The sequence below is a fragment of the Acinonyx jubatus genome, chromosome D2 (genome assembly GCF_027475565.1).
Source record: "Acinonyx jubatus isolate Ajub_Pintada_27869175 chromosome D2, VMU_Ajub_asm_v1.0, whole genome shotgun sequence".
Classification (NCBI taxonomy): Eukaryota; Metazoa; Chordata; class Mammalia; order Carnivora; family Felidae; genus Acinonyx; species Acinonyx jubatus.
In genome coordinates, this window is record NC_069393.1 from 68,938,918 (window position 1) to 68,953,498 (window position 14,581).

The 14,581-nt window shown below is 50.8% G+C and overlaps 1 protein-coding gene across 10 annotated transcripts in view; it reads right to left on the reverse strand.

The window, feature by feature from the left end:
- NRAP (nebulin related anchoring protein) overlaps positions 1 to 14,581 on the reverse strand; it is a 69,818-nt gene that overhangs the window by 30,704 nt on the left and 24,533 nt on the right. For 8 of the 10 annotated variants that reach the window (XM_053207597.1, XM_027063119.2, XM_027063117.2 and 5 more), the window contains 10 exons: positions 12,503 to 12,601; positions 11,139 to 11,243; positions 9,882 to 9,989; positions 9,534 to 9,635; positions 7,530 to 7,727; positions 6,862 to 6,966; positions 4,350 to 4,448; positions 3,087 to 3,191; positions 1,835 to 1,942; positions 168 to 479 (listed from right to left, as the gene is read on the reverse strand). In XM_053207597.1, the coding sequence (XP_053063572.1) occupies positions 168 to 479; positions 1,835 to 1,942; positions 3,087 to 3,191; positions 4,350 to 4,448; positions 6,862 to 6,966; positions 7,530 to 7,727; positions 9,534 to 9,635; positions 9,882 to 9,989; positions 11,139 to 11,243; positions 12,503 to 12,601 (1,341 nt within the window). The remainder of the gene's footprint in view (positions 1 to 167; positions 480 to 1,834; positions 1,943 to 3,086; positions 3,192 to 4,349; positions 4,449 to 6,861; positions 6,967 to 7,529; positions 7,728 to 9,533; positions 9,636 to 9,881; positions 9,990 to 11,138; positions 11,244 to 12,502; positions 12,602 to 14,581) is intronic. The other 2 variants (XM_027063124.2, XM_027063122.2) reach the window with 1 other exon arrangement.

Genomic DNA, 14,581 nt, shown 5'->3' on the forward strand with positions numbered 1-14,581 from the left:
AGCTCAAATAAAGGTTAAACCACTAGGAAAGCTGAGCTGTGTCCGCCCTGGGATCCAGAAGCAGGTATGTCAGGGGATACACTACCATCTTGGGGGTGGTGGAGGGGGTTGCTGGGGAAAACCATCGCGGCAACGCTAGCACACGCACGCGTGCACACGGAGCTTACGTCGCTCTGTAACCCGTACGCCTTCTTGGCCCATTCCACCCTCATGTCTGTGGGCAAAGCGGTAAAGTGATGACATGCTGTCTTGTAGCCTATGTCTGTGGCTAGATGCTGAGCCTTGCGGGCGTGCACGAGGTGGACCATGTCCAGGGAGACGTGGCACTGGGACCTGGTGTCCTCGAACCCCTTCTTGTACTCCAGGTCGCTCTGCAGCTTGGACATTTGCAGCAAGTGACTCATTTGTGAATCCCCCTGGGCATCCTTCGCCCCGATCAGCTTCCCTCTGGACCTCTCATAATCTTCCTTGTACTTCACCTAAACAGGAAGGAGAGAGAGGGGCATGTTAACATCTCCTAAAGGCATTGTTAACTTTCAAACTGAGGGTATGAAAGTCCAAACAAAGCCAAACAACAGACTCTTACTAGAATTAGAATCTTCCTATCATTGAACAGTGAAATAAAAGATTACTCATTATTTCCCTCTTCACCTCAGCTGCCAGGAAGCTCAGAGCTAAACTGAATGCTCAGCTATGCAACAGTCTATTCCCAAGTTCCTGGTGACATTCCATCTCTTGTCTGTATTCCTCCACCTCACTTTTTCTGGGTTTATTTTTAAGTGGCCCTTTGTTTCCTTTCTGGGAATAGTGAAAACGTTATAAGCAAAAAGTAGTCGTGGAATGAAAATGACACAGAATAGCCCAAACACAGCTGCTGTTTGAGAAAGGGGCTCATATTCGCTTGGAAAAAGACCGACAGTAATGAGGATCAGAAGGAAAAAACAGATACAGAACTGCCTTAAAAACTGTAACAGGATAATATTATCAGGAGACCTGGGCTCTCCTCTCACCTGAGCCAACAACAACAGTATCAATACCTGCCACCATTTATTGAACACTCACTGTGAGCCAGGCCTGGTACAAACCCAAGCCCCTCAAAGTGCATCTATAGACCAGGGCTGGTTCATGAACTCTCACCAGGAACAAGATAAGGACCTTATGCCAGAATGACATCACCAAGTCACTGTTTAGCTCAGCTGATATCTACGTATATTTATATAGGGGAGTATATTTATGTGCACGCATTTCTTCTGGAAGCAAGACTGTCTTGATGACATTAGCAGACTTTGTCTTCCACTCTGGCCTCGGCTTCTGATCTCACATCAGACTCCCGACAGACGGCAGTGGACTATGAATGCTCAATACACGTCAGTTTGTTTCATTTCCTCGTAAACATTTTGCAACTGCCGATTTACCAACGAGTTAACTGAGATTTTGGAAGGTCAAACCACCTTCCCAGAATCACAATGCTTACTAGGGGATGGAGCTAGGATCGTATCCAAGGTCCATATGACACCAGGGCCTACGCTCTCGGTCACTGGCAGGCCATGACATCCTTAGATAGTCCTGGAATGTCTCTGAGCCTCAGTTTATCTGTCACGTAAGCCATTTAGCTTACTACTCGTGCTGCTGCCGCTAACAATGCCTCCACCTACTGAAAGCCAACGTGTGGCAAGCAGTGTGCTCTCGGCTCGTACAGGATTATCTCATTGTGAAGCAGTCGTATTTATCCCCACTTCGCCGATGGGACCCTGAGGCTCAGGCCCTTTCTGACTCTCCTAGATGGAAAACGGCAGGATTCGTGGTGCCCTGTACAAGCTGAGCACCTACTCACCTCGCTGGCCAGGTCCCTGTTGGCTTTGGCTGCCAGGAAGGCCAAGGAGTCAAGATGTAGCTCAAACCCTTTCGCCTTCTGGTTTTCCCAGCTGCTCTTATACAGTTTCTGAGGAGGTGGGGGAGAAAAGAGATCATCCTCCTGCGGGAAGCCTTCTCTAGACTCTGTAATGCTCTCTCCAGGAGGCAAACACGACTGCGTCCTTCCACAGAAACCTGGTAACCTGAACACCACCAGACCTCCTTGTTCCTGCCTCAAGGCCTCCTAACACACAGGGCTTCGGTCAAAAGAAGCTGAATTTGAACTCCAGAGGCCTTGAAAACTACCAGGAGTCTTCACGGGGGTCTCAAAGACATGCCCGAGGTGGAATAACATTGCAAAACGCCCGGCAACATTTCTGGAAGGTTCCCCACCCCTGCGCACACAGCCGGCTCAGCCCAGCAGGTGCCACAGCTGCGTATCTTTGTCTCCCTGCCTCCAGCCTCTAGCCCACCTGGGGCTTGTCCTTGCTCCTCCCATGTCCCTTCCTGCCCCCACCTGCGGGTTTCAAGGTCTCTCTTCTGAAGGCTCCCTCTCTGTATGAATCAATTTAGCCCCTGTTGTTCCTTCTAATTTTCCCCTCTACCTAGGACTCAGATCAGGACTCCAAAGACCTGGGAGCTGAGGGGGAGAGCCGAGGAAGGCCCCTGCTGAAAGACAGGGAGGAGAAGGTTGGGGCCACGCATGCTTTGTGTCTAAGAGCCATCTGGGTAATGGCTACCTTCTGCACACTCCTCCTCCTCCCAGGGCTTTCCGTATATTAGCTCACTGAAGCCTCGTGACAACCCGATGAGACGGGAACTAGTATTACCCTTCCTTTGCCAATGGGACAACTGAGTGCAAAGAATTAGTCCAGGGTCTCACACCTAGTAAGTGATAGACCCAAGGATCGAACAAACCCAAGCAGTTTGGAGCTAACGCCTTCAAGTGCTGCTTCCTTCCTTCTAGCAATGCTCTACTGCTGTTTGAGCCGCGACCCTGGAAGAACCACTGCCTCCTACCCTGTTATATAGTCAGTGGGTCAAATCTCCCACCAGCTCATTCCTAGGGAAAGTGGTCCTTCCCTCCCCCTACAACTGGCCAGGAACAAGGTCTGCTGGATGAGCTGTTTACAACGACCGGATGTGTGGAACCCCAGGTGACAGAGCACAGTGGCCAGGCGCCTACGCGGGAAAGCAGAGTTTACAGCTGCCCCCGCCCCCTCTGGCCATACCTCACTGAGATTGGCAGCGTTGGCTCGGGCCTGTAAGAAGAGAGGCTCGTCTTTGCTGATGCTGTACTGATGGACGGACTGCTCGTTTCCTGCCTTGTAGGCCACCTGTCAGGAGAGAGCACTGGGTCAGGAGCAGGTGGCAGGGTGGGGTGGGTGGCACGGCATCGCGGGTGCGCCTTCAGATCTGCTTGGTGTTTCTGTGACCTGCACGGGGGGTCCGTTACAAAACCCGCCAGACCAGATGCTGGCCAGCAGACGACAGCAAATGGGGCTTAAGGCAGGAGGGGTGAAGGCAGAAGGCGAGGCAGTGAGGAGCTGCGAGAAGAATGTGGTCAGGGGACCAACCCGACCACACTGCCAAGGTCCCTGTCTTCACACGTTGCCCTTGAGAAGGCCCTGACCTTCCCAAGCTGTTCCCATCTATGCTGTCCACGGCCACAGAAAATAACCCGCTGCAGGGCTCAGGTAGGCCCAGGCTCCCCGAATGAGAAAAATAAGAAGCATTCTCTGCCCCCTGCACGTCCCCGCCCCACCCCCCCATCGCCAGTCCCAATGCATTCACAGGCAGTGACACCTGGAAAGCGAGCAGTGACCAAAAAGACAGCACAAGTGAACACCTGCTCCATGAAAAACGTACCCCTCTGTTCTTTCTCTCTCCCCTTCCCTCCTACCCCCCAACTTGAGCTTCCAAAAGGCGGCTTTCTGATGCCCCTGAGCTCTGTTGGTAGCGTCCTTTCCGGCACGTGTCCCTGGACCTTTATGAAGGACGACTAGGACAGTCCTGGCCACCCTGCGGCAGCTCCAACACGTGCTTGGTGTACGTGCACAGGACGTGCTCAACACTGATGTGCAAACAACATACATGGTGTTTCACTCTGATGCCGCCCGTCTTGGGGCGCATGTTCCCCCCCCCCAAAGAGAATTCTCTCCCGGCTGCAGAAAGACAGAGCCTGTGATGAGAGGTAGGAGGAGGGGGAAGAAAGAAGAAGAAAGCGAGACGGGGCAATACCGAAAGCTGAAATGAGTAGCATCAGTCGGCATCTGTCCTCACAACCAGCAGAGAAGGGAAGTGGGGTAAGGCAGAGAGAGCTGGGGTCCGGTGCCCGGAGACAGCCTGCAGGCTCTGGGAGAGCCAGGCCCCACCTGTCTAAAGGAGAGGCTCGCTGGTGCCCGGATCGTGTCCGGGCAGCACCTGCTGTGGTCTCAGAGACGCCCGGCCTGTGACACGGCAGCACGGCGGAGAAAGGGCAGCTCGGGACTCACTCCGCTCTGCAGCTCCTGGCTCTTCCTGGCGTGTGCCATCTGGGAGCTGTCGGTCACACTGGTGAACTTGAGCTCGTCCGCCCTCTGCCTGTAGTTTTTCTGTTTCCAAAGAAAAGGGACAGCGTAGCATTAGGGGTTGGCTGTCCTCCCCACGACACTCGTGCTTATGTCCACACGCACACTTTCAGTGACCCGTGCATCTTCTTGGGGGGAGGGGGACCATCACCGCTGGTCCGGCAGCTTAATCGGGACCACACAGGCCTGAGGCAGCCCGCTCTGGTGAGCCTCTTTTAGTTCCCACCCTTGAGTGAGAACTTGAGCCTCTCCCTCAGGAAACCCTATGTTTCACCTTATGCCCTGGGATGCACCCATTTTATAAATCGAGATCTGACACAGGAAAAGTGACATGGAGGGAACTTGGCTTTACAACCAGGAAGACGGAGGCCAAGTCTTGCCTCTGCCCCTCTCCAGCTTCATGACCTTGGGCACCTCTCTTGATCACCCGAGCTGCTCTTGCTACAGCGGCACAAAAAATAGAAGCTGTCTCACTCTGGGGTGGGGCAGAGGCTTCAATGCCATGCTTTCCACGAGCGGAGTCCGTGGACACAGCAACGGTTCACATCAGCCGTCACCGTTAGGCATGGTGCCATCACGGCTATCCAAGGATCCCCTATGCCATAGGGAACGGGGACACCGGGAGCCACAGGTGGGAGGCTGGCGGTCGGGTGGGATCCAGCCTCCCAGTTCCTTCATGTCCCAGATCGCCGAGGTCTCGTCCTCACTGTGTCCCCGCCTCACACCCACAAAGTAACTGGCAAGATTTCAAATGTGCTAATTCTGTCTCCCCACAGGGACTTCTTGTCCCTGCCGGAGGTTAGTTCCTCTGGCTTTTCCACCAGAGGTGCCAAAGTGGACGGGAAGGGCGGCCGCTGGGGGTGGCTTCACTGAAGCAAAAGCCTCGTGTGGCGGGGAGAGCAGAGGTGAGCACCACACCAGTTCTGTCAGCAAGAGGGTCACGGGCACCACCTGAACCCAGAGTCGGGTCTGGAATATTGGAGACTCCAAATCTCCTGCCTTTAGGGAAAAAAATTCTCCAAAGAGACTTGTACTTTTCCTCTCTAGTTCCAGTGTGTTGAATGGGAAAACTCCTTCACCACATAATTGAAGGAAGTCGCATCTCCCTCCCACGGTTGGAAATTCCTGATTATTCCAGGCTCTGCATGGGTCAGATCATAAGAAATTACTGTGGAGCCAAGAATCCACCCTGGACAGGGCACAACAGAAACATAAAACAGGCGAAGAGAATAGTGTTTTCCTGGCCCTCGAGGAGCTTAATAATTCGTAGGCCGAGGAAGTGAGACAGAGATGGAAATTCCTAGGGCTGGAGGTCAGCTGGTTGGGTCTCCTCATTACACCTTTATCCAAGGCAAATGGGGCTTGGGTTTTCTCCACTTGGGAGTTCAGCAGGCCTGAACTGAGTCATAGGAAACCTGACCTATTTCTATATCCTAACCTTATTTCTTTATTTCTATATCCTAACCTTAAGCGTGTCTGTGTCTGAGAGGATGAGCAGTGGAAAAATAAGAGTCATTTACAAAACGTGCTTCGGGGATGCAATACCACCTAATGGTCAGAAGCTGGGGCATCGGGCCGAACACACTGGGACAGAGCCCAGCTCTGCTCCTCCCTCGAAACTCTCAGTCCGTTTTCCCTCACTAAAATGATCTTCACCGGGGAGTAATAGTGTCTCCTCACACAGGGCCTCCGTGGGCAACGAATGAGCAGTATGCATGCAACGTCCTCAAAGTGGTCAATCAACGACAGCAACGGCTGCGGGACTGTGCAGCTGTTATCACTATTATTACCATTTGCAAAAGATATGCCGACTCAGCCTTCCTGGTCCTGACACAAGAATTCCCTTTGAGGATCCCAAACAGAGCTCCTGAAATAGTCACACTTCCAAATGAGATGCCCTTCAAAAGTCTTCCTCTGCCGGCTGCCAAAGCCCACTTTGCCTGGTGGAGAGAGAGCCGCAGGGACTCTCAAACACTCCCTGTTCTACACGACAGAAAGGGTCGGAAGGCTCGAGTGACTTGACCGGAGTCTGCAGTGAGTCGAAGGCACAGCACCGGGAAGAGTGCTGACCTCCAAACAGCAGACCCTCTGATTCAGGAGGCAGCACGCACGCCTCACGTGACAAACACATTTTCCCACGTGCTAATCGACTGCGTATTACAACCCTTCTGGATTATTCTTTGGCTGCCCCTGCTCCTCTATGTAAACTGCTAAGGCTTCTCACGAACGCCTCCCCGGATGGGGGAGGGCGTGCAGAACATTCGTCAGGGTGCCCTGCAGGTGCGAAATGAAGAGGTCCTCCTCTGAGTCCCCCTCAAAACAAGCCAGGGGTCTGGGGAGGGGGCATCAGGGGAAAAGACGGCGTTTGGCGAGTCGCGGGCTGAGAACCACTAGGAGCCGGGGCGGGGGGGGGGGGGGGGGGCCGAGCTCAGGTTACCTTGCTGATCAGCTGTCCCGCTTTCTTGGCCTGCTCCAAATTGAGGCTCCCCTCCGTCAGCCACCCGACTCCTTTCATCCACGCCAGGTCGGCCTTGTACTGCAGCTGCAAGAGAAAACCCAAGCTGTAATCAGATGTGTGGGTGCAAAGAAGATGGGAGAGTTCGGAAAACCCTTGTTCTTGCATTTGTAGAACTGCCCTCGGCTCTTTCATAGTCGGGCTGGACTCTCCTTGCCAGGCCACTGGCTCACTTTGTAACCAGCAGATCATCTCCCACCTTAGTGCTCAAACACCACAACCGCACCAAAAAGAGGGCTTTTCACACAGTTTTGACCGAACATCGTATCTCCCAACCTGCTAAATTTCCAAGATTTACTTGCCATTTTCAACGCTCGCCTCCTCCTTGCTCAGCGCCGTGATCAACACATCTGGCCTTCTGCACCAGCTCTGAGCCCCAGTCCTCCGCCCTCTTGCCTCTGCTGTCTCGACTGTATCTAGGGCTCAACCTCCCCACCCACCTTCCCTGCGGCCGACACATCTCAGAAGTTCTTCCTAGTCCTCGGGGTCACGGAACAGACTCATGCACAGGTTCCAAATCGCTCTCAAGACGTGCCTGTGCCCAACCGCGAGAGGTGCAGGAAGAGAACTGGCATTAAGTGAGGGCTCACCTCGCTCTGGAGCCCGTAGGCTTTCTTGGCCCACTGAGTCTTCATGTCCTCAGGCAGCACAGTGTATTCATGCAGTTTTTTCCTGTAGTCCAGGTCACTGGCCAGAGCTTGGGCCTTCTTAGCATGCTTGATGTGTACCATGTCCATGGGTAGGTGGAAGCGGGTCTTACTCTCTTCAAAGCCTTTCTTGTATTCGACCTTGAATGTACCGACGAGACCCATTACTTGAGGTCGGCCTTTGCAGAAGCAGTTCAAAACACAGAAAAGCAGCCCAGGCTTTCATGAGGAAACGACAATGTCACTCATCTGTCAGAAAGGTGGGACCCAATTTCTGGCTCGGGAAGGCGGTGCTGCTGAGGAGCTGAGGCCCCACGCTGCTCTGGCTCTGGCAGGAATGCCTCTCACCAATATGAAATCTTTCTCCCTGTCTTCTCCAGGAGGAGAATGCTCGATCTACGGTTTCTGCGGAACCTTTACGAGGCAGAATAACAGAGCTTGGGCTGCAGAGCCAGACGAGTCTTAGGTCAGACCTGGTCCACCCTTTACCAAGTGGATGACCTCTGGGGCTCACGTTCCTCAGGGAACTATTGCAATAAGCAAGCAAGATAGCAGCTGAAACCTGCTAAGTGCAGGGACTGGCACAGAGCAACCACTTGACAAATGTTCCCAATGAGGATGGCAATGACAGTGGTGATGTCAGTGATGACAGCGGTGACAGGGGTGATGGTGGTGTGGTGGTGAGGAAAGGTGGCATGCCACAGCAGAGTCAGTATGGTTCCAGAAGTTAGACTTCTAGGATCCAATCTCTACCTTTACCACTGACTACTACACAAGTTTGGGCAAGACACCATCCTTTTGGCCCCAACTCCTCCCGCTGAAAATAAGAAGTATAATTCTGTTCTCTGTCTAACCTGCAGCCAAATTCTCAGTGTCTCTGTATATTTCACGATAACGCACTTCACAGGACGTGCTCTGTAGGCACATCCAAAATGGCGACCCAGATGCCAACTCTCTCATTCTGTTTAAACCATGGCTCCTTAATGACTCACCAGGGAATTATATCTGGCTGTGCCATGCAGCCTGCACCAACTTGGAGCAGCCGCTGTGAAGCAGAAACTCAGTGCTCGTGTGTCCTTTTGGCCTCCTCAGCTTTGGCAGGGAAGGCCTGATCTGAAACCGAGTAGGTCCCTCATAGCAGAACCCTCCCTCCCTAAAGGATTTCGGCAGGTGACGTTTACCAAGGTTCATCTCCAGCCACCACAGTCATTTACCAGCAGGGTCATTTCAACTGGTTGGAGTTTAGGCGACTCAGTTATCTGCTAAACATTCTGAGTATCAAGTGTGTCGTAGCTACAGGATTCATCCAGGACATTGTCACAACAGACAGGGCGCTTGGTGTCTAACTCTCCCCGTAAGAATTAAGCTCCACTGGGGAGGAACCTGTTATGTGTTGTCCATTCTGATAGCCCAGGTGTCTTACACGGGATCTTGCCCGTGTCTTACACGGGTAGCTGCTTGGTAAACATCTGTGGGATGAATAACTGTGGCCAGACACCTTTGTACCTTGAGCAGTAGAAAGAGATCACTGTTGGGGGCCCCACCTCTCATCTATTATATTTTAATTTTTTTAATGGAGAGAGAGAGACACACAGAGCATGAGCAGGGGAAGGGGAAGGGGCAGAGAGAGAGGGAGACACAGAATCTGAACCAGGCTCCAGGCTCTGAGCTCTCAGCACAGAGCCCAATGTGGGGTTGGAACCCATGAGCCATGAGATCATGACTTGAGCCGAAGTCGGACGCTTAACTGACTGTGCCACCCAGGTGCCTCTATTTTAAAAGAACAGTATGCTTTGGCTAAATAAAGAAAGCAAACAAACTTCTCACACCAACAGGGAAAGAAATTGTAGATGGAAGTCAATAAAAAGGTAGCAGTGAAGTAGGTCCTGGAAGGACTCTTAGAGTAGCACAAGCCCGAGAAAGTGTGGAGGACGGAAAAGAGTTTACCTCACTGCTCATCTTGGCAACCTGCAGAGAGTGCAGAAGCCTGGAGTCCGTAGTGCCCATGACTTTGCCTTTTGATTTTTCGTACTCTTTCTTATATTTAATCTTGAGAGAAAGAAAAAGGTTTACTGTGAGGGGAAAGGAAACTCTGCCATCGAAGGGGCTCTGGTATTCACAGGGCAAGGGGAAGAGTTCTGAAAACAACCTCCCCATCTTTCGCGAACCCAGAAGAAGATTAAAGAGGCGTGATGTTTACAACGTTAGCGGTCATTATTTTTTTTCCGCAGGGCCACTGACATTTTATCGGAACCATTTCTTATGCATTTCTGAGTTAATGAGAGAAAAACCTACATTGCTCGCAAGCTCTCCGGAGGCTTTGGCGGCCAGCAGAGACATAGCATCCAGTTTCAGCTCAAATCCTTTCCCCTTGGCCTTGTCCCAGCCTTCTCTGTACTTAACCTGACGAACAGAAACACAGGTGAATAGGAGTCCCGATCCATCTTCCTGCCAAAGGTTACAAAGACGTTTAAAACAACGACGACGACCACAAAGCTGGTTTCTCCATCTGTTTGCAGACCAGAATCTTGCCTATGATGGTCAAAACGGTAACAGCAATTATTAACACGGTTTGTTGATTCCTGAGCTGTGGGACCGTGCAGGGCAGCGGGGATGGGACGGGACAAAGAGAAGAGCCATGTGTCCATCCTTGCTCTGTTGTTTCCTGATCGTGAGACCTTGGGAAAGGCACATTAGCTCTTTCAGCCTTACTCTGCCATTTGAAAAAAAAAAAAAAATCTCCTATCATCTGTCTCAGGGCTGTTGTGGGGATAAACTGGACATAGAACATGAAAACAGATCCCAAGCTGGTAAAGATGGAAGGTATTGATATTACCACGGTAACAACACCTTCAGTTTATTGGTCCTTCCTAAGTGCCTTCTACTCATCAACTGTACATACGTTGCGTTAGGCCTATGAGGCTCAGAGACATCTATGACCTCACACAGGTCACACAGCTTAAAAATCGCAGTGCCAGCATCTGACCTGGGGGATTCTCATACCAAAGCCCATGCCACTGTGTCCCTGCAATAAATGCGTCCTTGGGGGGGGGGGGTGATAATTGAATAATTCCATTTTTGGTTGCCTGTCTCAGTGTGCTGCACAGAGCAGGCATTCAATAAATGTTAGTTCCTTTTCTTCTTCTCCTGCCCCCATCTAGAACGAGAAGCCTAATCACAGCCCCCTTGTGACTCCAGGAAAAATCTAGCGACTGAGATTGATCTCAAAACTCGAATTTTCGCCACACAGCAAAGCACCGGTCAGAAGTCACCAGGACGAGGATGACCATGATGGTGATGGCGTGTGTGTGTGTGTCTGAGAACATGCTGTGCACATGCTCAGATCATGAGAATTACATTTCTACGATCAGTTTATCCCCCGTGAACTTCCACAATCCATGAGACAGCAAAATTCAAAACAATAATGTGATGGGCGTCTCTGATGAATGTCTCTCCCCAAACACAACAGCCCCTGCTTGTTGGGACTGGTGCCCTCACCTTCACATAGGTTACGCACCCCCTACCACGTTCTCACCTCCACTGCTTGCTCACCTCACTGAATAGTTCAGCATTGGTTCTGGCCTTCACCAGCTGAGGTATATCCTGTGGCAGTGTGTAATTCAACTTGTTTTTCTCATAGTCAGCACGGTAATTCACCTGTTGGATTTAAAATCAACCCACAGGGTAAATGCAACGTTTTTATACAGACAGGAGGTGAATTTTGGAGGCAAGCCTCTCTTTTTCACTTTCCCCTTAGACCCAATAGCCGACAAGGAGTTTTTGGAAAATTTGACAAGGAAGCCTACAAGTTTATGAGTGTTTGAAATCAGCTGATTAAAGAGGTCAAGTGACAAGTAAAACAACTCAAAGGCACACTCTGAGTTGTGAGTGTATAAAATATTTCCCTGTGGTTATTTCACCAACTCTCCTTTGAAGCACTATGGATACAGAACTTTTTTTTTTTTTTTTTAATGTGCTACACCGCTGAACATCTCACTATAGGCAGAGTAGATACTCAGGGAGTAACTATCAATGGCTGCTCACATTGAAAAAAAAAAGCCATCTTAAGTCACACACAAAAAAGGGCCGAACAGACATTAGGTGATTGCCAGTGGAAAAATAGAGCATCATCTGAAAAGCATCCTTGGCCCCAAATTGAACCTGAGCCTGATCCAACCTATGAATCTAGCTACTATTTTATGGGACATTTGGAGGCCAGAGGAACACATGAAGTCCACATAGGGATCGAGTAAGCAAAGTGCAGACTGTGGGAAACATAACAGGATAAACAGTCCAGTTTCTTCAATAAACAACTTGCAAGAAAGAAAAGAGAAAAACAGGAAAACTTAAAGATGAAAAGAATCTTAAAGAGCTATCAGCCATTCACAAGCATCGACCTCATTTGGATCCCGTTCCAAACGAACCGTAAGACAAAATGATAACTTTATGAGATCACTGGAACATTGAATGCTGATAGGACACTGGTGGCATTAAGAATTACTATTAGTTTTTTGGGGTGATATACTAAAATCATATAAATATGTCTAAGAATTTTTAATCATTTAGAGATTTACCCTAAAGTATTGATAGGTTAAATTATCTAATCTTTGGTCTTTTTCTTTAAAATAACACAAAATGGGGAAGTGGATGGGCATATAGATGAAGCATGACTGGCCACGAGTTGGTAGTGGTTGAAGCTGAGTGATGGATACACGGGGAGTCGTCACATTATCCTTTCTACACTTAAATATATTTGGAATTTTCCATAATAAACAGTTTACATTGAGGGGAGGTCATTTCATGGTTGTCACAAGACATAGGTCGCCATGAATGAAAGCCAAATCCTTTGGGAGCCAGATATCCAGGGGTCACAAAGCAATTGTGAGTCCCCCACTAGGCAAGGACAGGTTACTTACATGACTCAGTTGCTGGGCATTGATTTTGGCTTGGACAATTTGAGGGGTGTTGGTCACAGAGCTGTATTTCAATTTGTCGATGCTTTGCCTATAGTTGACCTGGTTAAAGCAAACAAACAAAAAACACTTTTCTCTAAGATTTGCTTATTAGTTCCCTGCCCCTAAGCTCAGCAGAGCTGTGATCCTCTGATTACTACAAAAAGGATCAAAGAGTCCAACTGGAAACCAACAGACTCTCCAACCCCACAGACAAGAAAACCCCAACACATGGTAGAATTGAGTGACTTTAACAGGAGCACAGTGAGCCAGTGAGCACAGGAAAAGGTGCTCATCTACGTTATTATTGTTATGAATCAGAGAAATGCATACGAAAACTGCAATTAGACACCCCTCCGCTTTTGCCTGAGGAGTGAACATTTAAGCCACTGACTCTACCAAGGGCTGGCAAGGATGTGGAGCTGCAGAAACGCGCGGGTTGGCAAAGCTACTTTGGGACCAATATGGCGCTTTGGCATACACACCCATACCTTAGGTCTCAACAGTTCTATTCTTACATGCATTCCCAATGGAAACACACGCACAAGGTCACTTTGTAATAATTCAAGCCGCCTATCTATGCTTAATGTACTGTTCTATATATGCTTTATGCTTCAAAAAAAAGAGGTCTTTTTAAAAAGGGAACGAAAAATGCAAGAGGGACAAAAAGTCCAACTGATGCCATAGGCATGTCAAGGTGGGAGGTGAGGGCGCATCAGTAGCTCTGGGCGAGGACGGTCTTCGCGTGGCTTCACCCTGTACGCCAGCCCCTGCCTGGCCCTCACTTCCGCCCCGTCGGTGTCCCTGAGAAAATGGCCGAAAGCTTCGCACGTTCGCGAAAGAAGAAGGGTGGGCCGTTTCAGAAGAGAAGGAGGTAAGATAAACCTCCAGCACGGCCTAGTGCACTGACTTCCAGGTTTCCCATCATTTCAAGACACAGGGGCTCATGGGTTTTCTCTTTGGAAAGTACAATTTGCCCTTCAGAGACTCAAGGATTATTAGCCATTTGCCCATGAGAAGACCTTCATTCAATTGTCTTCTTTTCCTCCAAACATCCACTAAGAGATGGATGATCTCCCTCCTACGATCCACTGTAGACAGAATGCAAATTGAGCAGAGAGGTATAGGAACATGTCTGAGGCCTGATGGCAGGTGATGAGGGAGGGGGTGGCGGTGAGCTGCACGAGGGCCCAGAGCCCCGCACAGGCAGAAGGGGAGCCGGGATGCAGGCTAGCGAAGACAAAGAGGCTGAAGGTGGGGGATGGCCTGTTCCACGGTCTAACCAAGGCCGGCCCTCAATCCAGGGAAAGGAGGGAAAACTTAACGCACCCCTAACCTATTTCTGACCTTCTTCCCTGCGGCCTGCGTGGTCCCCTGACGCTCATTCATTTGCTCATTCATGCATTCCTTCAGCAAACAGCCACAGAAGGCTACTCTGCACGGAGCGAGCAGACTTGCACAGTCCATGCAGATATCTCAGCTGGGCCCTTGCTCCCGGGGCCCCAAACTGACCCGGTGGCTTGTGACACTCGAGCCCCTCTGCCTATAGGCTCCTGGCTAGGCCCTCCCGTCAGCGACACCCTGGTTTTGCTCATAGCAACCAGATCACTGAACACCCCACGCCCAGTCTTCATGCCTCTGTCGTACGGCCTGAAGCCCGGGACCCCGCCCGGTCTCCCACACAGTGCGGCCGCATCCTTCGGCCTAGGTCATGCCCAAGAACGTCACACCCCTTTGCTGTGTCCCCACTGTCTACTGGCACCTCTGCCCAGACCTCCACCTACCGCCTCTGGCCATACTCCTCTGGCCGCTGGCCCTGCCTTCCGCAAGGGGCACCACTGCCCTGTCCTCCCACCAGCGGTCTGTCTAGAGTCTGATGCCTCTCACTCTATCTGCCGGCTGCTACTTCCTGTTGCTGCCTTCATAGGTGACAGCTCACCTCAGGGAGACTTTGCAGCCCAGAGGTCACAAAATCTGTGACAGCCGGACAGACCACTAGCTGGGTACAGGTGAAGGGCTAGTAGGGGCTAAGGGTTTGGCCTC